The 26,930-nt window shown below is 43.2% G+C and overlaps 1 protein-coding gene across 3 annotated transcripts; it reads right to left on the reverse strand.

The window, feature by feature from the left end:
* Positions 1-751: 751 nt before the first annotated feature.
* ZDHHC7 (zDHHC palmitoyltransferase 7) lies at positions 752-26,349 on the reverse strand. 3 transcript variants are annotated; one of them, XM_083513810.1, is made up of 8 exons: positions 26,029-26,349; positions 18,744-18,825; positions 12,338-12,660; positions 8,858-8,982; positions 7,370-7,466; positions 5,783-5,864; positions 4,316-4,446; positions 752-4,131 (listed from the first exon to the last, which is right to left on the reverse strand). In XM_083513810.1, the coding sequence occupies exons 3-8, from the start codon at positions 12,641-12,643 to the stop codon at positions 3,955-3,957; spliced, it is 918 nt and encodes a 305-aa protein (XP_083369936.1). In that variant the 5' UTR covers positions 12,644-12,660; positions 18,744-18,825; positions 26,029-26,349; the 3' UTR covers positions 752-3,954. The 3 variants fall into 3 exon arrangements, with proteins under 3 accessions (XP_083369936.1, XP_083369937.1, XP_083369935.1); XM_083513811.1 differs by lacking the exon at positions 26,029-26,349 and adding an exon at positions 21,356-21,546; XM_083513809.1 differs by lacking the exon at positions 26,029-26,349 and adding an exon at positions 21,360-21,543.
* Between the last annotated feature and the right edge of the window lie 581 nt (positions 26,350-26,930).

Raw genomic sequence — 26,930 nt, forward strand, 5'->3', positions numbered from 1 at the left:
TATCAAGTATAACAGAGGGATATGTAACTACACCTCTGTTGAACCAAGGTGAATCTTCCAGGGTGGACACATGCCATTTTTTACCAAGCACAGCCATCTGTTTGAAGGAGTCCTCTGGTGCAGAGCTATTTGGTCCAAGTCTAATCTACAAATAGCCAACACTTAAGTGTGAAGAAATTAAGGCAGGAAATTGAGTGAGCACACAGGAAACCTAGCTTTCCTCACTATGTAGAGAAGTAATGTATTTCTACAAACAGGAGATGGGTCGGAGCTCAGTGGTATTTACTTTGCACCCAGAAGGTCCCATGTTCAATCTCTGGCATCTCCATGTAGGGCTGGGAGAGACCCACAACTGAAAAACTGGAAAGAGTTTTTCCCAGCCAGTCTGTGAGCTAGATGGACCAATGCTCTGGCTCAGTGTAAGGTACCTTCCTATAGTCCTAATACAACCAGATACCAGGCTTAACCAAAGCATATGTTAACAGTTATTTCCTTTCTTTGAACAGCTGAAAAAAATGTCAGGAGGACATAGTCCTTGAAGGCAAGGAAGTTCTTAAAAGACAAATGCACAGGGGGAAAAAGACATTAGGTCATCTGTCCCTCTATTGCCTCCTCTGTTTGGTTTCAGAGTTCCTGAAAGTCTTTAGGTATTCTTCCCAAATTCAAAAAGGATGCCCAGACTTCTATGCACGCAAAACATGAGCTCTGCTGTCAATATATAAAAATGAAATTAAATATCCAACACAAAGCCCTCAATTAGTTACTTTATTTTACATTAAAAAAATTACAACAGAACAAGGATTGGAAAAGCCAAGAAACTCCATTTTCATACACACACGCACACACACTTGCTAAGTCACACACAGGTTCAGCTGCTTTAAAAGGGATTTGTTGAGTTCCAGCAGTATACAGTCCATCAAAGTGTATGTATGAAGTCTTGTGTTAAAGCAGATATAACCAATTCCCAAACTAGGTGAAGGTACAAAATGGAAATGGGCAAGATCTTCCTGGGCTTGCTGCATTTTTACCCCTTGCTTTGGTGATCCGAATCTAATGTTATTTATCTGCTTGCAAGTTCTGCCTCCCTAGTAATACATGCACAGACTTGACGGAACTGTGAATATGTACATAAGAACAAACTGCAGGCTTTTGTTCATGGGCCGAGAATGGACTGCAAAGATCCCTTGAGGCATTGTCTGAGCATTTTTTGATTCTTACAGGTTGCTTAGTTCACCAGCTGTGTGTGCCTGGCTTCACTACAAGTCACCGCCCGCTTGCCATGAGCCCATTTTTCTGTATAGCAGGTAGTGCACACATCACCATGGTTCCAGTTTATGCCCTGCATGGTGGGAGAGCAAATAGGACCCCTTCATCACCATATAAATACTGTGATTTTGTAAGATGCCTCTCCTGATGGAGGCCCAATTCCCCTCCTCCAAGGGAGAATTGTTTACATGGATGTATGTACAGTGTGCTTGCCCTACAGCTTACACTATGTGTGTGTGAAGAGGGGGAGCCTGTAACAAATTCATCACCTACATTAGGAGGGTCAGTGAACTGGTATGCAGTATGAAACAGACCCTTCCGTTGTATCTCTTGTTTCTCCTCCCGTACTTCTATTCCTCCAGATCACACAGTTTTCATTTAATGCCAAAGACCAAAATGGCCATGCAGGAAGCCCCCTTCATGGGAACACACGCTTGGGCATCATTGCCATCCTGCTATAAAACACAATTCAGGTCATTATAGTTAAGACGCTGCATAGAGACATAGAGAAATAGGCGAGTGAACCTCCAGGAATTAAAGATCCTACTGGAAAACTCACACTAAACTTATAGCCTACAAGTCATTCAGAAGAGGGAATTCTGCATGAGACAGAAGTTTGCTTGCTGTTTGCTTGCTTTTGTAATAACAGAAGTCGCAATCCACTCTCTAAGCCACTTCTTTTCAGCAGTGGGAAGTGCTGGGGTAATATCAGCAAAGTCCCAGCTTCCCAGGCACATGCATACTCTGTCATCTGTGGGGTGTGCCAGCCTCCAGATTCTTGAGCATGCTGGTACTGTGATACCAACGGCTAAGCAAAAGCTTAGTCTCGATATGTTTAAAGGCAGGTTTCAATTTAGAAGGGCTTCCCCCGCCCCCTCAAAAAACATTTCTCCTTTCTATATATGCATGCTCAAGATGTGAAGTCTCCTGTTTAAATGGCATTAAAAGAAAGGGGGGGGGGAGGATCAGCTTCTGTTACTGAGCACACATATCATTCCCTTCAGACAATGTTTCATTACTTGCAGATGTAACAGCACATTCAGACCATGTAGTGGTTTCACTCTACAAGGGATGGTAAAAGCTGGTTTGATACCACTGATTTCTCCAGTTCAGAAGTGGTTTTGTTTGGAATATGGTAGCATGCTGTATTTCCTTTTGCTGCCAAGGATTAAAAAAAATAATAATAATTACATGGAATTGTGACAGTCAAGTACTGCACTTGTTTCTGAAGAAATCTGCCCATCTCCTTTGCCGACAATGGTACGCAAGTGTAGCTATGAGTCACACGGTTGGCATGGCTGCAAGGAGACTATCTGAACAATTGGCAACATTCCCAAACGCATTGAAGATTCATCATGAGAGGCCCATATTTGTGTAGGAGTGCTGACGAGTACTCAGCGCTCTTACAAGAGTAGTGCCAATAGCTTTAACAGGACAATGCCACTACAAGAATCCCTTTGCGGAATCAGGAGCTGCCTCTCCCACTGCAATGAACATGAAAACTGGTGTTATGTGGCAGCGGTGCATGCACAATGGTGCATTAGTGAACTCAGCAATTAAGGCCACCTGGAACCAGCAAGTCTGACTTCCACAGAGCATGTTTAGAATCTGGCTGCAGGCCAGCATGTTTAAAGACATGCCTGTTCTTCAGATCTATTGCAGCTTACATCCTCCCACCCCCTATGTGCAAGTTCACTAGGTCTTACCCATAGCTTTTGAGAGGCCTGGCTTGCATTCTGACAAATTTATATAATGAAATGCAAGAAACAATTGAAGCTGTTGGTTCAATTAAGAGACTTCCAATATGCATTTTTTCACGCCACCAGAAGTTTATATCCATGGTTCCACTCCCACCCCCCTTTTGGAAGGACAAAAAGTAATCCTTCAATGCACTCAATGATGAGTTCCTTTAGAAATTATAATGAACAGGAAATTGGTGTAAATACCTCAGGGTAGAACAAAACCCTGCAATATGATTTCTGCACACTTACCACTTAAAACTGAATCCCAAAAAAGGAATACTTTTCTGAGCCTATGGAAATTTTGGACACTGATCGGCCTTGTATGTTTTGGCTACAAGGTAATGGATTACAGACCTGTTCAGATACCCACATGCAGAAGTACAGCTGAGGGGGTCTTTGGGGACAAACAGAAAAGTTACATAATGGAGCTGAGCATTGCCTAAAAACTATCAGGTCAAAAATGGTTTCTTTTGGCTCATGATTTCCAGCATTTGTACTTGTATAATAACATGATTGACAACTGTGCCTTGCCACAAAGTCATATAAAAACAGCAGAGGTCAACTCCTTTAAAAAAAAAGACACATATCAAATAAAAGGGGTTTGACAAAAATAAATGCATAATTAGTCCTCTAAAATAATAAGTTACAGTAGTAAAACAATATTTTGGCTTCATAGTGTGACTGTCCACCTTTCTTGGTTGTTTCTGATTGTTTTGTCATCTTGCTTGAAAGCCATGTGTGGTAGTATCCAGTTTACACTTCTGAGAGTTAATGAGATGTCTGTGACTATAAATGTATAAAATTCTGCTTGCTACAAGCAAAATGTTTCATGTGTGTCAAATCTTCATTGGTCACAGGTTACTTGTGGGCAGCTTTTTTCTTTTTTCCTGGTGCCCAATAAATACAATATACTACTTTTTGTGAGTTCCAGCATGATTATACAGACTCAAACAGAAAACTCAGGACCTCCTTTCTTGGCTCTTAGCATAAGCCGTCTGATTCGAAATCCAGCAAACGGATTTATCCATAGCAGAGAAGGCTGGCCCCCAAAGACAGATTTCATTCCTTCCCAGCGCAACCTCCGTTCCCATGTAGGCTTCTCACTCTTCAGTCTTTCAATCTCCTGCAAGTAAATGTGATAAAAATTGATGTTAAGAAATTTGGAAAGCACGCTAAACTCTAGCCAAGACTGAACATCTGTCTCAACAGAGGATATGGAAAGGGGCAGAACAAGGGCATAGGAGAAGCAGGTTCAAATCCCTATCCAGTCCTGAAACCAGACCCCAAGAAAAACCCTCAATTCTGACCGTTTCATCGTTGCATATCGAGTGGATCTGGGTGCCGAACATTACTGCGGTAAACGTCAGAAACAGAAAACCCTCAAGGCACAAGAAGATCAACAGGATCACAGTCACAGGTGGTGAAAAGTCACTGCATTCTGAAAGAGAGCGGATGAGCTTCAATGAAAAAACAAACTGCAACAAGCATGCCAACAAGAGTTAACTTCAAAAGGATTAGCAAATCTGAGAATGTAACAGGAAGTTAGGAGGATCACATGCGTACACATCAGTAGCCAGACTGTTGGCCTACAAGGGGCCAGTGACATGTAGAATGGGAGTTTGTTCCTGTATGGAGCTGCCACTGTAGTGGGACACCATGTGCTCAAATGGAAAGCGCCTTCCAGGTGCTTCAGGCTCAGGTGCCACCAGAATTTTTATAGATCAAAATACCCAGCTGTATTTATATGGCAAAGTATAAAACACAATATACGCAGGCCTCCCTCATCACTGATTCACCATGCTAGATAGGAATGCATGACCCGCGCCCACATGCACAATTTAAAAAGGCAATTATTTTAAAAGCAAAGTTAAAAGGCACGGTCTATTGGAATGTGTCCCACCATTGTCAAGCTCCAATGACTTCCTTAATAAGGAAGGATGATGCCTGTTCATCTTTGTGATGGAAATGGCAAAAACCACCTTAGCAAATACTGCAGGGCTTCTCAATCATAGATTTACATGGGTGACCAGCTTTTTAGGCCAAAATTTCAAAGGGCTGTTTTTAATCTTGAAAGCCCTATACACCCTGAGCTGCCAGAGGACTGCCTTCTCCCCTATGGATCTGTCTGACCCCTTCAGAGGTCCTTCTCAAGATACCCCCATCTTCGGAGGTAAGGAGGATGGTTGCCAGGGAAGAACTTTTCAGTGGTGGCTTCTATACAGTCTTGGTTGACAAATGCCTTGCGACTTGAACGTTCTGGCTCCTGAACGCCGCATACCCGGAAATGAATGTTCCGGTTTGCGAACGTTCTTTAGAACCCGACTGTCCGACGTGGTTTCTGATTGGCTGCAGGAGCTGCATCCAATTGGAAGCCGTGCCTTGGTTTCCAAACGTTTTGGAAGTCGAATAGACTTCTGGAATGGATTCCATTTGACTTCCGAGGTACCACTGTACAATCCCCAAACAAATCTGGGAGGCATTTTTTAAAATAATACTTATGTGGTGAGTGAAAGCTTTTCTTTACTAACTAAGGTGTTTGAATGACTGTTCTGCTGTTTTTACTGTTTTAGTGGTTCTTGAGGTTTATCTGCTTTAAAAAACAACTCTGTTGATTATTATTTTTTAGATAATGCTGTTAACTTTTCAATTGTTTGATTTTTACATGGTAGTTTCTTTTGTGGCACTTGGATACTCTGGTAGAAAAGTGATTTAGATATACCAAAAATAAATAAGTAAAACGCCATATTACAAAAGCAACTGAAGTGTGTGCTTACCAATCCACTGTCCTCTGACGCAGGAGAAGAACTGAAACCCACACAGGATGAGAGCATGAGCTGAAATTAGAGCTATGTACATCTGGAAGTGAGAAAAAAGATTTGCAAATCAGCTCTGAAAACCATGCAACCATTAGGCAGGCAGTCAATATTTAAATTCTTTTACAACTTGTAAGAGGACCATGCTACATTGTGCAGTGCTTTCAAAATTCTCTTTTTTTGAGACGGGGCAGGTGAGCAGGGAATTTGCTGCATTAGCTCAAGGTTTCATCTAGCACAGGGATAGCAAACCTTTCCCACCATGCCTCCACCCAGATGTTGTTGGACTGCAACCCCCATGATGATGATGATGATGATGATTTATATCCCACCCTCCCCAGCTGAAGCCGGGCTCAGAGTGGCTAACAACAATAAAAGTAACACAGCATTCTAAAATCAATTCATCTTAAAATCAATTCAAAATCAAAATAATGGCAACCATTGGGCTGGAGTTCTGTGAGGATTACCAAAGGAGGGGGTCAGACTGTGCCTTGGCCAAAGGCCTGGTGGAACAGGTTTGTCTTGCAGGCCCTGCAGAAAGATGTCAAGTCCCGCAGGGCCCTACTCACTTGTGACAGAGCATTCCACCAGATCGGGGCCACAGCCGAAAAAGCCCTGGCTCTGGTTGAGGCCAGCCTAACCTCCCTGTGGCCCAGGACCTCCAATAGGTTTTTGTTTGAAGACCGTAAGGTCCTCCATGGGACATACCAGGAGAGGCAGTCCCATAGGTACAAGGGTCCTAGGCCATATAGGGCTTTAAAGTTTAAAACCAGCACCTTAAACCTGATCATGTACTCCACCGGAAGCCAGTGCAGCTGGTATAGCACCGGGTGAATGTGATCCCGTGGCGAGGACACCGTAAGGAGTCTTGCCGTGGCATTCTGCACCCACTGGAGTTTCTGGGTCAGTCTCAACGGCAGCCCTACGTAGAGTGAGTTACAATAATCAAGTCTGGAGGTGACCATCACGTGGATCACAGTGGCTAGGTCAGAGAGAGAGAGGTAAGGAGCCAACTGCTTAGCTTGGCGGAGATGAAAAAATGCCACCTTTGTTTTAGCTGCAATCTGTGCCTCCATGGAAAGGGAGGTGTCGAAGATTACACCCAAACTCTTAATGGACGGTGCTAGCACTAATTGCACCCCCGCAAGAGATGGGAGTTGCCCCCCATCTCAAACCAACGGCCATGAAGACTGGGCACTGAAGGCTGGGGATCTACACGCTGACTATCTGTGATCTAGCCCATCAATGTTTCCCAACAACAACTAGTCAGACGGATCCAGAAAGCCATGAAGTCAACAGCTCTCTCCTGCAGTTTTGGCATCTGCCCCATCAACTGATATTCAGAAGCACACTGTGCCTCTGAGTGTAGAGGTTCCAACTTGAAGATTCAACCCCCAAATTAGGATAGCCAGGGACAGTTTTACATTGGCAAGAAGCAAGCAAGCAAGCAAGCAAGCAAGCAAGCAAGCAAGCAAACAAACAAACAAACAAATGCTAAACAACTAACTAACTAACTAACTAACTAAATAAATAAATAACCCTACTCACAGTAAACAGCACAAAAAACCTCTGGTTTCTTTCCCCCACACAGTTATTGACCCAGGGGCAGTGATGATCCATCTTCCGAATGCATCGCTTGCAAATGCTAGTGGAAGGAGGGGAAAAAACACTGAAAGTTATGCTGTGGTATGTGTTACGGATATTTTGCCCTTGGTGACTGCAAAGAGGCCATCTCTCTGGAAATCTAAGACGCTGGCATGCGTGGTACAGGAGGCCAAATGGAGGATGATTTCAAACTGCAGCTCGTTCAATGCAGCCGCTCTACATTAACAGATGCCGTAGGACATTCAAACATTGTGTGACTTAATATTGTTTGTTTTCTGCATGTCAAAGTGAATAAACGTGATTAAAATACACACAAACACACCTCAGGGGGCACACCTTGCTCCCTCCCCAATAAAAACAGTTCAATGAAAACTGAATATACTTAGAAGTCTTGGAATATTGAGTATTAGCTGGAAAAGAAAAAAGGAAAATTGGGGTGAGATAATGGAGGAGGGTACGACTGGATGGGTGGCTCTCTGAGCAGCACTCAGGTTTGAAGGTGAGTATATACATTTTGTTCCTTGCCCCACCAACAATACTAATGCTACTAATTATAATAATTTTCAATATATAACAACATTGCACAGTTCCACATTTCATTCTACATGGAGTGCTGGCACCTTCCCTTACCTTGAAATGAAGGCTCTCAAGCACTACATTTTCTAAAGCTAGCAATTTTTAGTGCAGATGAGCTCTGCCAAATCTTCCAGGAATGGCCAGATTCAAATGCTTTGCTATCACAAAGCCACAGAAAGCTTTTAAGCATTCAACTTAATGCTTAGAAGAGCGAGGCACAAAGAGATGGTGGGACAAAGTGGGGAAGCAGCTGCAGGCAACTTGTGGAGAACAACAACCCTCCATGCTCCTGCTTAGCTTGTTCAGACAAAAGGGAATCTGAAAGGAATCTTGAAAGAATTGACCTTATCTGTCACTTTTGCACAAGCTATAGTGAATTGCAGGCAACTTAAAAGTCACACAGCAATGCTCTGTTCCGAGAAAGCTGCAAATAGAACACACATGAAAGCAAAGAATGCTTTTAGGGAAATGTGCTGAAAGAGGCATCTCTGAGGTCTGAGAAGCCACGCAAGAGTCAAACTATATATTACACCGAGACTGCCATTGTTTATGAGATTTTTTTAAAAAAACAAACAAACCACAGCTTCAATCCTTATTGGAAGTATTCTGCAGAGACCGTGAGGCTAACTCATTTCCCCAAGAGCTGAAGTCACAGGGGAAAATTGCCTTACTATTTTCCCCAGGAGGGAAAGTGGTGGAGGAGGATGATTTTCATTGGGGCTGTGGAAAGGAGGAAAGGGGTCAACTTCCTTTCACCTGCATAATTGCAATATGCAAAGACGTTTTTAATATCACTTATAGTTTGGGCCTTGGATTCCAGGCTGAGAACAGTACAGAAGCAGCAATGGGACATACCTGCAATGGTGGGCACGTTCCGGTTTAATGCTGCAGCACTTTGGACACTTGTAGATTACTTCGCCTGGTTTCAACTGCAAACTCTCCATGTACTCTTTTGTGGCATTTCCTTTTGGAACAGCCCCCTAAGGCATTACAGATGGAAAGGAAGACAAGGCCCAGTTACTGGTATATATCTGAAGAGTCCCAGTGGAGTTTTCGAGAGTGATCTAAAAGGCAACCTGAAGGCACAGCTGAGAGCAACTTTAATGTTACTTCTATAGGGGCTGAGGTCCACAAGTTTCATGCAAAAGGTATATTCCAAGCAGGGATTTGGATAGAAAGAAACAGGGCACCACCACGTTTTTGAGGGAGTTCTCAGCAGAAAGGAAGAAAAGGCAGAGTAATTTAGAGGACCTGGAAACATTTGGGCAGATGAGGTGGCAGAGCAAGGTGGTTGCAAGTAAACGTGTAGCAGGACAGGAGGGCAGAGTAACAAGATGGGACAAGGATCTGGGAGATCTTTGGTGGTAAGGACTAACTGCCCTCAATATGGAGCCTATATACATAGAAATAACATTTTAGAAAGTTAGAGAGAAACTGCCATATTTCCTCATACACTGGGCCTTCTCAATAAGCTACCAAACTGAGCAGTATCATGTTCAGACAAAAACGTGCTTGTATTAAGATTTACAATCCTAGTTTAGGTAGATAAAAAAGGATCCTATTCCTCCATTTCTTTAGCAAGTGATATTAAAGACATGTAAGATTTAATCTTGGGAATACACCAAGGAAAAACACACTATGTCCATGAGGAAGGTCTGTAGGAAGGAAGATGTATTAAGGGTTTTCTGGTAGCAAGACCATAATGGGGCAGACACTGCAGCAATTTCTTTGATTTCTGGCTACAATTTCCCACTTGACTATTCATGATGGTTTAAGCTTTGGCAACTGAATGTTCACTGTGATCCAAGCCAGAGGAGTGCATATGTATTCTATGCGCAACTGGACGGTTTTCTTATTTTCCAGCACAAAGTTCTGTGGGGTGCGTGTGCATGTGCAAATCACCTCTCTCAACTCTAAAGGCCGCTTTCCATGAAAGAGAGAGAAAGGCAGCAACACAAAACTGATAGCAGTTACTGAAGCAAAGGTCTTAACAGTAATGGACAATTAAAAGAAACAAGCAGGCACTAGGGCCTGGAGGGAGTACTGCCCCAAGTTTCAGTGTGGTAGCTAGGGAGAACTGCAGAGGGTGAGGCTATAGGGATGGGGAATTCTTACATGATAACAAAGCAGATGCAGCAGTCTAGAGGCAAGGTTGAGCATGATATGTGTCAAAGAGGAGGATAATGGGGGCAGCTGACCTATTCTTGCCCTTCAATTTCCCCTCATGTCATTTAAGGTGAGCCTCCTAACTGCCCTTCGGTCAGTGAACCTGCAGTTCACTGACTGTGGTTTAACTCAATGTAACTGGCTCTGTATTTAAAAGCCTTTCTAAATGACTTACTATGAAATCTCTTAAGTGGTGTACAAAAATACTATACAGTGGTGCCTCGCAAGACGAAATTAATTCGTTCCGCGAGTTTTGTCGTCTTGCGATTTTTTTTGTCTTGCGAAGCACGGTGTCGGGAAAGTTTTGGAAAAGCTTCAAAAATCACCAAAGTCTTTAAAAACCTCAAAAAAGGCTACCACACCGCGTTCTATGAGTTGCTCCTCGAAGTCAAGTCGCAACTGTAATAGCGGTGTTAAGAAAAAGGAAACAAACTTGCAAGACGTTTCCGTCTTGCGAAGCAAGCCCATAGGGAAAATTGTCTTGCGAAGCAGCTCAAAAAACAAAAAACCCTTTCGTCTAGCGAGTTTTTTGTCTTGCGAGGCATTCGTCTTGCGAGGTACCACTGTACTGGCCACTCTGACTGGTGGTGACTCTTCAAGGTTTTCCCTAGTCCTGCTACCCATGTTTCATTTAACTGGAGGTATGGGAAATAAGTCTGGGACCTTCTGCATGCGCAGTGTGTTTTTAACTTCTATATGGATACTCCTACCATTCTCAACACTGAGCCTGGAATGGGGAACTGCTGGTTTCTTTGGAACCAGCCCATCGTCTCCTGTCCAAGCTCTCACCCTCTGATAAATAAATTAGATTTAGTTGGGAAAGCTTCCATTGGTGCTAATGGGAGCTTTTTCTCTAATCCCAATTACTGTGCTTGGAAATTCTAAAGGGGTGGCAGCTGAAGAGTAAGGTTAAACTCTGCCTGACATGACCCCACCCTCCCAAAAGCCCTCCTGTGTAGCAACTGAGTTTAGAACCAAAAGCTTCCACTGTGGTCAATGGAAGCTTTTCTTTCTAGTTATTGTGTAGGGCTGATTTTCAGTGTGGAAAGAAGTGCAAAGAGGAAGAGGGTGTGTGTGTGTGTGTGTGTGTGTGTGTGTGTAAGATAAATGAAAAAAGAGGGGAAATCGTGTAACATAAAGATGAGTTGGCTGTGGTATTTGTCACTGTAACTGACTTGTACAGGTTTGATATTAAAGAGATATATAGTAAAATGTTATTTAGGGAGATATTTGTAAGTTGTAAGGTAAGATGAGTGCAAGGGGGCGCAAGTGAGAATGGGACAGAATGGTGTGGTGTGTTGTGTCCCGATTGGCTGAGGGTGGAGTATGACAGTGTGTGTGTGTGTGTGTGTATACAGAAAAATACAGTTGCAGTCTCGAGAAGGGTGGTTGGTATGAGTGCTGAGGAGCAGGGGGTAGAGTGGGCGGGATAGGATTAGGATTTGTATTTGTATTAGGAAAAGAGTTATAAGCACATGCTATGAAATTTCTAATGCTATTGTTGAAAGCAAATCATACCTATTAATGACTGCTTTTAATAAATATTTGTTCATTCAAACACCTCATATTTGGCCAAGCCATCAAGGCTGTGACAAAGTTGGTCAGAGATATTATTGTCTAGATGGCAGTAGCAGAATACCAGTGGTTAGAAGATTGCTTGAGGTACTGGAATTCCAGATCTGGAAACCTGATAAGGCAAATAGGAGCCCAGGGGGTTGAGAGAACAGTCACCAAAAGGGATTGATGATTTGAATTAAAGTATACTCTTGCTCCTAAACCTGAGTACGACAATGGGTATGGCCCTGCCTGATTTTGGCTTTAGCAGTATGTGGTCCTCAAAAGATTATCCCTAAAGGAGCACAGTCCTTAGCATAAAAAGATTTCCCAACCCTGTGGTAGGCAATCCACAAGTGCATGCCAATAGAATAAATTACTAGGAAAGGCTTCACACACAGTAAGAAGTGTTGACTGTTCAAGCATGATGTGTATAATGCTAGTTGTGTTTCCTGTTTGGGGCATTTTAATTTGACTGTAGGTTTTGTTTCTTCCCAAACACGTTTGTGGTGCTATGCAAGTGCCAAAAGTTCTGCCCAGAAAAGATTCCCTGTGTATCACTGTTCCATGCACACAAAATGGTTAAACCCAACTGTGAGGAACATGTCTACTCACGGGATCAGTCAGCATTGTTCTCAGGTGCGAGGACAAGGCGAGCACTGCCAAGCAGTTGAAAAGGACCCCATTGATGAGGGAGTACCAAAAGTCTTTGGAAGGCAGCAGCATGACAAATGTCACTACAAAATCCGCATAGATAACGAGAAGCCAAGTCATCACTGCACAGACCATCCCACAGCCGTCACGGATGAACCAGACCCGGTCGGCCATGTCAGACTCCGACGACGATGAATCATAGCTGTCATTTTCGGCAAGCAGCGGGTGATGCTCGACGTCGCGGAACCTGTGCCCAGATGACTGCATGATTTTCTGGACTGGCCCTGCAGAAAAATAATAAGAGGGCAGCCATGAACCAAGGCGTTTTGACAGCAGATGTCAGGTTCTATTACCATGGGACAGAAGCAGGTCTGATGGTAGAGGTTACCTCACCATAACAATTTTGTTCAAGGAACAGTACTTTAGCAAGAGAAAGTGCAAATCTTCTGTCAGTTACCTGAATATTTTGCACCTCCCACTTCTCTCTAGCAGACAGATTTGTTGTGGTTGTAAGAACATGCACAACCCAGTAAGATACATCTCACACCACTTCAAGGGCCAGTTATATATTTTTACGAACTCTGAATGCTTATGTCAACTGCAGGAAAGCATTTTGTTTAAAAAATTAACGGAAGTTTTTGTTTTTGTCCCTCCTTCAGAATTCTCTGTATGTATTCTCATCTGTTCTAATCCCAAACCTGTGGTATTTTCTGCATTTCACAGCACACCATTTTTTCTCTTTCTGCACTCCATCCATTATCCCTCTTTTCCATCGCTCATGAGTAGGGTGAAGGAATTAAGCCAAAAACAGAAAAGCAAGTGGAAGCAGATTGCTGCAGTTAAAGGTTCATTTGTGGTCAGGAGCATAAATTAATCAAGCAAAGACATCACTGTTGTTTTCTTTGAGTCTGCAAGTGACTTTTTAAACCATTGTTTTGACATTTGCTTTAGACTGAAATGAATGTAAGTTACATACCTTAAGTAAATAGTTATTTAACTTATGTTAAACAGCAGACAGAACACAAATAACACTGTATATGGTGGAAACTAAACTGCAGCGGAATGGAAACAGTGCCGACGGTGATGAATGGAAATTGCTGCCTTTTTACATCTCTATCTGCAGATTTCTCAGCACCCCCACTTCATAGGTACTTATTTTTTCTCTTCCTTACCCCCCAAATCACTTTGTACTCCATGTCACCCCTTTTTTCTCTGTGCATCCTTGTCCCTTATTATTATCCTCATCCCTTCCAGGCTCTAATTTTTGCTCATTTTGTTGCTGTTGTGCACTCCCTTCCCCACGATCACTTTACTTCTACAACCACTGTCTGAAATTGGTGGCAACAGCAAACCAAATGTTTGCTACCCCAACCATTAACCCCACTAAGGAGTCTTCAGCTGCAATCACCAGCTCACGTACTAGGGAGTAAGCCCCAATGGATCACATGGGATTTCCTTCAGAGGAAGCATGTTTATGATTATGGTACTACATTCAAATGGAGCATGCAGCAAATTAGCTAAAAATACTGGTGCCAACTCCACTGGCTGCCTCAGCATAGAGGGAGAGGAGCAATGAAGATATTGTGCTGTAGACATTCTCCCTCCCTCATCTCTGCCTTTAACAGGAAGGAGAAGCAGGCTTAGTCATTTTCAAAGAGGTGGGAGATGACTGTAAGTTGTAGGCATTTGGAATTCCCCAAATAGGAAAGGAGTACAACTGGCTCATGTGCCTAACATTACGTGAATGCTCTTAACAACATTCACAGAAGACAAAAAATGAAGCCTATGCAAGATAGGTTTTTAATTCACTGAGGGAAAACATTTATACGTTTGTACAGAGTTAAAAATAGTTTATATTACATCCAGGACAGATTCTTCACTTACAACAGTTAATTCTAAGTCTCATTTGAAAGTATGAAGAAATGGCCTTAACTGCTCTAGCTAATTAATGTTTACTCTGAAGCAGGATCTACTGAATTCAACTGAGGCTCATATTAACATTTCCCTGAGAACCAGCATCATTTTTTTGATCCCAGGGCCCCCCAAAAAAGGATTCTGCCCCCTGCCACCACAAGTAATTTAGGCAGGACCGTTAGCATATGATGAGAGCACACTACAATTGGTACAGCAAGGTGGCAAAGAGATTAAATGAGGCAGGAAACCCAATGTGATTTTCATTCCACCATAGATTAGATGGCCTAAGGCAAGCCACTCTTGATCTTAATCTCTGCAATTTGAGGCTTATCAGACTTGGGTACCTTTCAGGGTTGTTGTGAAGCAGGGATGGAAACTTTGCAGCTCTCTATATGCTGCTGCACTACTAATTCCCATCACCCTCATCCAGCATGCCTAATGACCAGGGGTTCTGGACATTTGGAAATCACGTAAATGGTTATGTTCACATCACAAACTAAAAATATACACTTCTGTGCAGACGGAATAGCAGGGAGATCAAACAATTGATCCCATATGGTGCTGGCAAGCAGAGGCAATTGCTAAAGCAGAGACAATAGCTAAAGCACACACACAGCAAAAAATATGTATGTCTCAATTTATACAATGACTCAGCGAGAAAAGAAAAGAAAAGAAACAGGGCAGAGGCTACTCAACACACTGCAGCAGCAAGATCTCTGGATGGGGTTGTGCTTTGCACTTTCAGCTAGCAATTTAATCTTGGGAACAGATGCTCTTTCTGCTGCCCACACATTCTGTTCATTCAAAAGTGGTTAAGTGGTGAAATAGGTTCCAGCCTTATGAAATAAAACTGCTTTCCACGAGAACACCTTATTTTTACATACTGACTTTTATACTCATTCCCAGGATAGAACAATCTAAATCAAGTCAATTTAAAATCAGTTAAAAATAGTAAAGTTATTTAAATCACTGTCTTTAAATTAAGTTTCCCCATTTTAAAATTGATACAGTTAAAAATAGTAAAGTTATTTAAATCACTGTCTTTAAATTAAGTTTCCCCATTTTAAAATTGATATATTTTGTGAACAAGTGTTATATTCACTGATTCCTGTTGTGAAGCAAATTGGTTGCAACTAAGCTGAGTTGTTTTACAACCTACAAATGTAGGAAGCTGCCTTATAGAGACTACAGTCCTACACAGAATCAAACCAGTGGTCCATTTAGCGAAGTACTGTTTACACGAAGGTAGCTGAGGTGGAATCCTCCAGATGTTTTGGACTCCCAACTTCCATAGAGCAAAACATCATCAGGCCTGGCTCGTGCTGAAGGGAGCTGCAGTCCACAACACAGACAAGAGATAAATTTACCGTATTTTCCGCCCTATAGGACGCACTTCCCCCCTCCAAAAATGAAGGGGAAATGTGTGTGTGTCCTATGGGGCGAATGCAGGCTTTCGCTGAAGCCTGGAGAGCGAGAGGGGTTGGTGCGCACCGACCCCTCTCGCTCTCCAGGCTTCAGGAAGCCATCCGCTTTTGGAGAGCTGCCTGCACCCCAAAGCCTCGGGGCGCGCTGAGCTCAGCGCCCCCAGGCTTCGGGCTTCACGCAGCTCTCCCACGGCTTGTGGAAAGCTGCCTGTTCTGGGGGCTGGGGTCGGGGGAAGCTCGGACTTCCCCCTCCCCAGCCCCGCGCCTGGGGGGAAAATAAATCCCCCCCTTTATTTTCCCCCAAAAACTAGGTGCACCCTATGGGCCGAAAAATATGGTATCTTTAACCTTCTGCACACATATGCATGGATATTAAGTGAGACTGCCTTCCTGTAGAATATGCACATTTATGTGAAAATAACACCTACTGAACCAAGTGGAACTTATTAATAAACTTGTATATGATCAGATGTTCAAAACATTACAGAAATAAAGGTTGGTCTTAAGTGGGAAAACTATGAGTTGAAAAATGCCTATGCTGTTTGGTTATTGGGAATCATAACTATTCATAATTTGGAAACAGAACACCTTGCAGAGTTCAGATTGTTGGAGGACATAAAATAAAAGGTATAAAATCACCCATATGAACTGGTGAGATAAAGGATGCCATCTCCTGGCTCCCAGTCTAATGACTGAAGCTTCCTCCAAGAACACAACTTTCAGCTCATTTGTCTTACTTTCTTCAAATCCTTCCTTGAAAAGCCACATGTTCTTTGGTGCATCCCTATAGTTCTCATAACATTACCAAATCTAACATTGTGCTGCTGAAATATTATTCCACTGTATACACATGCTTTCAATTCCTCCTTTCCTCTTCTGCAGCTATCTTCCTTGTCAGAAACTGCCAGCCCCGTGCTTGTAGGTACCAAGGCACGAACAAAAGCTTTAAATAGTGACCCTGGGCAGGTACCCCAGTGTCGAATGAGCACCTGGGAGACCAAATCCCCTATACAGTGGTACCTCAGGTTACATATGCTTCAGGTTACATATGCTTCAGGTTACAGACTCCGCTAACCCAGAAATAGTACCTCGGGTTAAGAACTTTGCTTCAGGATGAGAACAGAAATCGTGCTCCGGTGGCGCAGCGGCAGCAGGAGGCCCCATTAGCTAAAGTGGTGCTTCAGGTTAAGAACAGACCTCCGGAACGAATTAAGTACGTAACCAGAGGTACCACTGTATATATAAAGGTGTGATATAAACGCAGCCATAAATAAATAAATAGATAGATAGATAGTCTCTAGCCCTTCTAGAAAGAAATGGGGCAAAATGTGCTGCTATCTTCTATGTGACTTCAGTGAAATGATAGTGCCGTGTCTTTGTACTTAGTAAAGCACCATGACGACGGATGGCATGTTGGAAATAAGAGTAATTTTGATAGATGCTCACAATAATGTCAAATGCATGCATTAACATTGTTCCTTTTAAATTTGGCATATTTTTGAAAGAGAAACACTATCATTTACTTAAAAAATAAAATTGAGGGTTATATCCAATGTTAGACCCATTAATACTACTTTACTTGGATACAGCTCAGCATCTTTAAATACTAAATAACATTCCAACTTTTTAGCTACCCTATTGGTTTCATTTTGCAATAATGCTCTCTCCCAGCAGATGGAGGGTTTTTGTTTTGCTGGTGGGACTAGGTGTTCACTGAACTGCACTTGGTGTCTGGAGTGGAACTATAATGAGCTTCATTTATTTGGTCATTGCCTCATCGCACCAGGAACAGAAAGGAGGCCCCAGAGAGCCTCCAACTATCTATATAGAAAATCAAAGTATTATGACCAGATTGCAGCATAACCCCAAAAGTGCCAGAAATAGCATGAAACCCTAGAAGCACTTTCATCACTGAAATCCCTATTGATTCACTGCTATTAAGGGCCATGTTGGAGAGCAACCTGAAAGCACTGCATTGATTTGTGATATCTGAGCAGATGCCTCACCGCTTTGCAGCTTATGCTAGGTCCCCTTCCCTATAGCAAGTTAGCTTCAATGTAGTTTAAAGCGCCTGCTTACCAATTTAGTCATTACTGATTCTCTTCCAAACATTAAGCTTACACCATCCAATTTGATCATAATAAGAACTTTTGGTGTTTCTGAACCATAGTCCAGGAACACTTAGAGGGGAAGCAAGATTTGAAGTAGAGACCTCAGTCTCATTACAGCACATCACCTCTGTGCAACATGCTGCTTTAAGTCACTAAAGCCTGTTGAGCAAATAAGCAAGTTGAACTGCGGAGGGGGAGGGAAGCTGCAATAGGATGAAATTTGAGGTAGCTGCATAAATTGCTCAACTTACTCCGATCAGGATGCAAGTACAAAAAGGCCTATTAAGGTAACGTCCCAGGAACAGCATGAACTTTGAATGGAAGCATGCTGAAAGTTTATCTGCCTTGAAGACAAAGACCTAATGAACACATACAAATGATCTGCCATTTATGTGTGGCAGGTTGCTATGCCAATCCAGGGGTGCCGCCAGTTCACAGGAACATTATACTGAGTCAGACCATTGGTCCACCTTGCTCAGTCTTGTCTACGCTGACAGGGAGTTTTTCGCAGCCCCACCTGGAGACGGAACCTAGGACATTCTGCATGCAAAGCTGGCGATTTACCACTCAGCTATGGCCCTCCCCTCGCCTTTTTTTTTTTTTTTTTGGTCTGGCAAATACAGCATTTGAAATAGCAAAGACAAATGCCACTTCTGCTTGCTGAGCCGCTACACACAAGTTGCTTGAAGAGTGGAGGAGCCTCCCTGCTTTGGCATTTTAAGGTGAGCTGTTGTAGCTTGTTCCAAGGCATCATACTTACGCCTATTGCTCTATTTTTACAAATCTGAAGAAAGCTTATTCTGGGCTACAGGCTCACCATTAGGGACTTAACAGCATCTAAACATTTTTATTTCTATTTGCAACCCACCTTGAGCCTCTGGGGACAGGCTGGGCAATAAATCCAGAATGAACACATACCTGACAAGGAGTGTGAGTGTTAGTCTGACATCTTGCTGTTCCTTTGGACTTCTAAGATGCATGTAGTCATAGTTGATGTAACCTGCACAGACATAATAAAGCCACTCATTAGTTACAAGCACAGCAGCAAGGTTATAACAAAGCATGAGGTGTCTTCTGTGATGGAATTACAACACATCTGTAGAAGCCAAAAACCTGCACTAACGTGGAGGAAAACTTCCATTCTGACCTCTGATTCACTTATCAAGTTAAAAAGGCCGCTTTTCTCCTCTGCCCTTGGATAAACACTGAATCTCTAGGGGAAAAGTGGGGGGAGGGGCTTTGGCTTTTCATTTTTCTGACGAGAGGATAATGTTAATGATAGGCATTATCTACCATCAGCTGTTCAGGAAATCTCAGACTCAAACCATTTGCCCTGCCCAGCTGCTCCACGTTGCTGTCCAGCTGTCTGATCCCTTCACCTCCATGTTCTTCCAGCAAGAGATTTCACAACTGGGAAACACCAATATGTGCTGTAGAAGACTATCTATCTAAGAACTTCTACCTGGAGCACAACATGGTTGCTAAATTACTGACTTGGATTGCATCTTGTAGTTTCATTCTGGGCACAATTTTAAAATGCTGGTGTTGACTTTTAAGGTCAGTAAAGACTTGGAACCTGGATACCTAAGAAGCCATCTGCTCTTACATGAACCAGTCCAGCCATGATAAAGTTCATCGCAAGTCCTTCTCCAAATATCTGGGCATTGTCTCTTCCTCCATGGCTGAACTCCCTCCCTAGGGATGCTTACCTGACACCAACATCATGAAGCTTTAGGTGCCAGTTAATAATGATGTTATCTGCCATTTGTTTTTCTTTTTTTCTTTTACTGAATTATGATTTAATTTTACTACTTCTGAGTGGATTTTTGTGTGTCTATATTTTGCTGTCTATTTATGCTGCCCCTTTGCTATTTATACAGGCAATGCTTTGGGGAAGGTCTTAATTATGTTTATTTTTACGTAAACCTTAACTGGGAACTTGCCTTGGAAATTTTAGCAAACTGAAAGGTGGGATATCATTCCCTCCATTTATGAAGTTCAGAGGTAGGTGACAGAACTTGCATAGCCAAAACAGCACACACTCACAGGAGAGGTAACAGCAAGTTTGTGGAACAATCAGAATTTGCTGAAGTTAAAAACAATAACAAAAAAAGCGGGATCCCAAAACAAACCACTGAGCACTGGCCACACTCAGTGGTCACAGAATGCTGACTAATGATTTGGGGAGGGAGAGAACAGAAAAGCAGGTAAGTGGGTAATAGAATGGAATATTGTAGACTACCTGAGACAGTAAACCAGTGTACAGTGGTACCTTGGTTCTCAAACGCCTTGGTAATCAAACAGCTTGGAACCCAAACACTGCAAACCCGGAAGTAAGTGTTCTGGTTTGCGAACTTTTTTTGGAAGCTGAACATGCTCTGTTTTGAGTGTTACGCTTCCGATTTGAGTGCCACACTTCCATTTTGAGTGTTATGCTGAGGTCTGTCTGTTTTTGCTATTTATTTTACATTTCTGTTTTTGCAGCTTTTTTGTTTTGTTTTTGTGACTATGTGGAACCTAGTTCAGCTACTGATTGTGTGAATGTAGTACATTGTTTATTGCTTGCATTCTTGCATTTTATGGATCAACTGTCTCGTTAGATAGTAAAATTCATGTTAAATTGCTATTTTAGGGGTTGTTTCTAAAGTCTGGAACAGATTAATAAATTTTGCATTACTTTCTATGGGAAAGCGCGCCTTGGTTTTGGAACGGACTTCTGGAATGGATAAAGTTTGAGAACCAAGGTACCACTGTATGGACATTGCAGCATCATATATAGAGGCACCTTCACCTATTATTTCAAGTATGAACACGTCCCCAGGCACAGTGCTTGAGGTTTCATGACCATGAATTCAATTGGGAAAAATTCTGTCTCTGCAGTCAGATTAGCTCCCCCTTCCCCCAAAAAGATTTCTGTTGGCAGAAAAGAAAAATCTACAGGGCCCTAAACGTGGGCACCAGTGACAATATTAGCGAGAATATCCGCATTGACAATGTAAGCAAAGCTGTCACACACAGTTAAGGCATGGTTTCAAAAACGAAAAATGAAAATCTCACAGCAAACTGGCTCTGCTAACTACAGAGTCAGCATCTCCTCTCTCAGAAGGAAGGCCAGCCAGTCTTTCATTATACAGGTCTGTAGCCCAGGGGAAGCCCTTCTGCAGGAAAGCAGCAGCTGCAGGAGACTCAATCTACCTATAAGTGCCCAATTAACCCCCTCTTGATTATTTTGTCCAAGTATTCCATGCTCAAGGTCACAGTTGCTCTACTCTAGCTAATGGTAGATTTTCTGCAATTGGATACGCAAAATGATCTTGAAGTAAGATATTTTCCCTGGAAGCTGCCTTTGTACACGGCCAGCTGTACGTTAGGAAAGTCAGGGAATTATTTTCAATTATGCTAGGCTACCTTTCACTTTTTGTATCTCCCAAGTCTCTGACCTTCACAGTTTGTATATCCTTGTGTCTTGCACCATCTCCTTCCACCCCCTGCGTGATCCATAATCAGTCCTTTAAGATGACTTTACTTACTTACATGTAAGTAAGGTGAACTGTTCTAGCTGAAAGGGTGAAGGGGCTTGGGAATTCTGCAGGCCTCGCAGGCGCTGCCCGACCCACACGGTGCTGCATGATGTCATCCCATCATGGAAAGCGGGCAGACCCTGTTCAACCTTGAGGGCCAGTCACAAGTCCATAGCCCCCTTCAGCAGCAAGGCTCAGCCATACTGTGTGAAACCGTGATGTCACAGAGCCCAGCCATCTCCACTCTGCTTGTGAGGAGGGCAGACCCACGTATTCAGCAACAGGCTGGTTGAGAGCAGTCACAATTTGAGAGTTGGACACAGACACACCTAGAAGGGCCTAAAGTTTACAAATGGCAAGATAGGAACAGACACACAAATCTGAAACTAGTCCTTCTTCCTACATAGTTGAGATTTACTGAACCCTGGCTTTGGTTAGGATTACACAAGCAAGCCCACACACACTACCCCCCCATTACAGTTACACACACACACACACACACACACACACACACAAAAAACCCAATCCAGGTTTTGAAAGGCAGTCTTCTGGAGCTTTCTCAATGCTTATGACATTAATACGAAGAAGTGTGATGTATGTTCCATTGAATTGTATACACATCCAACCACTTTCTTTTGAAGAGTTTTCCAAGTACATACAAAAATCTACCTATTCTTTTGCATGCCAGTTACTGGATTGCTTAATCCAGTAGAGAAGGACCATAGCTTTCAGTAACGAAGTGCCCACTTTGCATGCAGGTACAGTCACTGCCTTCTCCAGTTAAAAGGACTTCAGGTCCAAGTGCTTGAAATAACCTCTGCCCGAAACCCTGAAGGATCAGTCCAATCAGAAGAGAAACAATTCAGCTAGATGGACCAATAGTCTAACTCAGTTCCACATAGAGCTGCTTCACATGATTTGTCTCGAGTACTGCTACCGACGCCTTTATTAAAACACTAGAGAGCTTGGAAGTACGCAGGTACACAGCTAAAGTATTTGACATCAAAGTCCAAGAAACAGCACTTATCACAACTACTTACTAAACTACTGACTCCTATTTCTGGTTAACGAACTTTACTGACGAAGGTTCCCTTCCCCACAAAAATTCATCATGCTCACATTCATCACGTTAAAAATTCAAGAACAAATTATGTCACCCAAGTCAGTTTTCGGTAAGCAAAATAAGAAGCCAAAGGCTGTTCTCTTCTAATAAATTATACACGTAAAGATCCTTATTTGTACCAGGTAGACTGCTTTACACCATTTGGTTTTCGGCAAAACATTTCAACAAAGTGTCCTACTGCACTGCACGGTAACGACAAATATGCATGGGGAAACTACCATGATTTTGTTTCACTGCCATTGTGTTTTCAGACTCCCAACAACCAAAAGGACTAGAATCATATTTGAATAATAGGTAACAATATCACAATATCACTGCTCAGTGGTGCAGCACCTGCTTTGCATGCAGAAGGTCCCAGGTTCAATTCCTGGCATCTCCAGGTAGAACTGGAGAGACCCCTGGCTGGAAGCTTGGTGTGTTTCTGCCTGTCACTGTATACAATATTGAGCTATTATTTACTTATTGAATCTATATCCCGTCCTTCCTCCCAAAGGATCCTAGGGTGGCAAATGTGTCCATAATTTTCTTAAAGAGTATTCCAAATTCCCAGATGACAGCTCCCAACAGTTTTATACAAATGTTAAAATAGCAACGAGACGAAAAGGGCCCTTGTGGGACCCGTAGTCCAAAAACCACAGAGCCAAGCGACAATCTGCTAGTACTACTTCCTTGTAGCAACTCTGCAGGTAGGAGTGGACCCACTTTAACACAGAACTTCCTGCTAGGTGGACCAATGGTATGAAACAGTGTAAGGCAGCTTCTTATGATCCTAAAAGCTGCACAGAGATACAGCAGGGACTTCAAATTCTTGTAGTACAATAGGGACCCTCTCTCTACTTTGGTGACTGTGATTGGCTTTAAACTGCTTTAATATTGTATTTTTATAATGCTGTAACTTGCCCTGGGATCGCATGGTAAAGGGCAGGTAAGAAATCAAAGTAACAACAACACAAGTTGTGTGTGCCTATTCCAAAATGATTATCAAAGTTTCAGGTTCTTACTTGTTTTACAATTTGCTTAAATTATCTGAAATGTGAGGACCTTAAAGAGAGAGGTTGTATTGAGCAGTGATGGTGGTGGGGAGCCAATTGAGGAGTTAGGTGGAGTACATGCAGTTTCCTGGCAGTATGTCCTACCTAGTTCAATCCCTTGTCACAGAAAAGGAAAAAAAGGAGTGAGGGGAACCAAAGACTGCTGAGATGGAAATATCATCTCTCTACCAGAGACTCTTGAAAGCCAATGCTAGCCACAGTAGAGAATGCTGGTGTAGATGGACCATTGGTCTGACTCAATATAAAGAAACCTAATGAGCAGTGTCTCTTAAAGCCAAGGATAATGAATTAAATCAATGACAATGTTCCTTGATTTCTTTGCTGCAAAGACAGCAGCCAACAAAAGCATCAGCATCTGGCTCTCAATGTGAGTTTTTCTGTACAAGGTGAATGAAATTTTTTTAGCAGACATATCAGAACAGAAAGCCAATTATCCCAGACACTGGGTTGATTAAAAACATTCTCTCTCAAACTTGGTCCTACAATCATGGAGGAACACAAAGCCATGGCTGGAAAAGAAGGAGAAAACTTATTCTCATTTACAGGACTAGGTCACTGGCAGTCCTGGAAAATGAATGCTAATGGCTGAAGATTTCACCTTTATGCCAGGAGGAAAAATGTAAGCCTCTGTATTAAACTGTGCTGAGAAAAGAACAAAGATAACAGCATGATGGGAAAATCCTGATCAACTGGGAAACCAGGACCAATTTCTCATAGAGATGGCAAGCCAGTGTCTAGCCTACACCACATCAGCCTGTAAGTGGTGACTTGAAAGTAAACCATCAAATCCTGTGCTTAAAAAAAAAAAGCAATTATGTCAGGGAGACAGCAGGGTTCCTGATTTCCTGGTTTTCTTTTTAAATATATATATAGAGAGAGAGGGGGGGGGGACATTCAATCAAGTGCATCCCCCCTAAGGCAACACAGTTCAGGCAACCATATGCTCAGTGAGCCCTAGATGAAGCATGGTACAGCTTTTGCTGTGGGATGGAACAGTTCTTCAAGGGCTGCAATCTCGTGCACATTAATTGGGAATACCTCCAAGTACAGGATAGGGCTACAAAGATGGGATAGGGTTGAAAAGTGTGAGAAACACAAAGTAACAAAGTATTTAAGAGTAGAAGGCAGTAACAGCTGATTTTATCCATGATATTTTGTAGGGGTGGGGGTGAAATACAGGCTATCAGTTGTCAGATGGCGATGAAAAGTGTGGTCAAGTAGATGTCGTTTTCAAATGCACAAATAAGACTGGGAGGGGTTTACAATTAAGCAGCTGGAAGAGAGAAAAGGTGTTAGAGCTGTTGGTTTAGGACTGGAGAGACCCAGGTTCAACTTCCCATTCAGAAATACAGCTCAACAAGTGCCAGTCATGACCTCAGCCTCACCTACCTCAAGGGTTAGTGAGGATAAGAATGGTAAAGAGAACCAAGCGTACCTTGGCAGAAAAGTGTGATTTACCGTAGGTAAATAAGCATAAATAGTCAAGCAAACTAATTAAGTACAGTGGAACCTTGGGTTACGTACCATTCTCCTTACGAACACTTCGGGTAACGACCTCTGTTAACCCGGAAGTAGGTCTCCTGGTAGTGAACTTTGCCCTGGGATGCAAGCGGAAGTCGCACGCCGGCAGTGGGTGGCCCCGTTAGTGAATGCGCGCCTTAGGCTAAGAACGGTTTCGGGTTAAGAACGGACCACCGGAACAAATTAAGTTTGTAACTGGAGGTACCACTGTACTTATTTTAGTATAAATTTTAAACATCTATTTTATTATATTTATTGCATTTTTATCACATCTTTCTATCCCCAAGATGGTGACTACTAAATGTTGCTGAACTCCAACACTGTCAGTTCCAATCAGTGTGGTCAATGGTAAGGGATGGGAGCTAAAAGCTCAACATCTGGAGGATGCCAGCTTGGGGAAGGCTGCTCCAGCTTAAATGTGCTGTATGGCAGCACAGGTGTGGGCCTTCCCAGTGGTGGCACCACGTTAATAAACTTCTTTTCTGAAATACTGGTAGTGTGAACTCTTGATTGATTTTTTTGGCACCACCCAAAGGCCTTACCTTGTCTGCCCTGGCCTTTGTTGGGAATGAGCACTGACGCTGGGTGTTGTGGTGTTCCTCTGCCCACACTGGCTGCAAGTTTAAATTGCTATTTGTTCGATATAGTTTTAGTTTTGATTGCATTCCCCTCCATGGGGTCGCTTTAGCGATGGCAGCACAGGCCAAATAAATAAATATTCCAAATAAATAAACCAAATCTACTTCACACAGCCATGAGAGAAGCCCGGTTGGGGGGAGGTACAGTTTGTGGGGCAGAGGAACATGGGTGGGGTGGGGGGAGAACTGGTGACATGCTTGGTAGGCGTGGTCTAAAGAGGAAGGAGGGGTCGAAAAGGGCGTGGCTTGGGATAACGGAGGCGTGAGGACACCCGAATAGGCGTGGCTTAGAACAAGGGCGTGGCTTGCTTATCTCTCTTTCTCCCTGCCCCTCCCTCACAGACTCACCGTCGCTTCGGTTCCTTCAGGGCTTTGCCGACGACAACCCAGGATGATGAGGGCGGCGGCGGCAGCGGCAGCAGCCTCGCATTCCAAGGCCCGGCCCATCCCGGGGAGAGAGGAGCCCCTCCGCTCGCGTCCCGCCGAAGGGAGGTTGGCAGGCCGTGTGTGTAACGGCCGCTGCCGCTGCTATGAAGGGAACAGGGCGAGCGCGAGCTTGGGAAGCCAGCCCGGCGCACTGCGCAGGCGCCTCGTCGCGCGGCTTAGGCCCAGCCCCTGAGGGGTGGGGAGGAAATATGGCTCTGCGCATGCGTAGAGTGATGAGTTCCAAAGGGGACAAGAGAAAGAAGAGTAGAAAAAGTTAGGGCACTGAAGCGACTCTGGAAGTCATGAAAGCAAGCCTCTTTTCCTGTTCTCCCATTAATCGAAAATGCCGGGGGGGGGAGCAGAAGTAACAGCGCGGGAGCTGCGGAGCATACAGGGCATCTCGTTTTGTTTTGTTTTGCTCTCAATCGGAAATGCCCCGCAAATGGCAGCTGTCGAATGGAAACTCGAAGTGAGGGGTATGGGCAGCGCTCCTGGAAAGGCCCGGATTCCTCGTTGCGCTTGCGCAGTGCATAAAACGTGCCTCCTCTGCTGTTTTTTCATGTTTTCTCCTGGGAAGTTTTTGACCTGTGACCTTTGTCGTGATTGTAATTAATTGCTGCAACGGGGCTTCCTTAGAATCCGGGGGCTCAGCCTCACTTCCAAAGCCAGCTTCTCTAGGCCAGGCTTCATCCCTGGAGAAATCATCCCCAAATTCAGGAAGGATAGGAATGCAACTTTAATTAATTACAATTAAATTAAATAATTTCTTTAATACAGTTTAATGTGCATTCATTCTCTCTCTCTCTCTCTCTCTCTCTCTCTTA

The sequence above is a fragment of the Podarcis liolepis genome, assembly GCF_965112155.1.
Source record: "Podarcis liolepis genome assembly, chromosome: 7".
Lineage (NCBI taxonomy): Eukaryota > Metazoa > Chordata > Lepidosauria > Squamata > Lacertidae > Podarcis > Podarcis liolepis.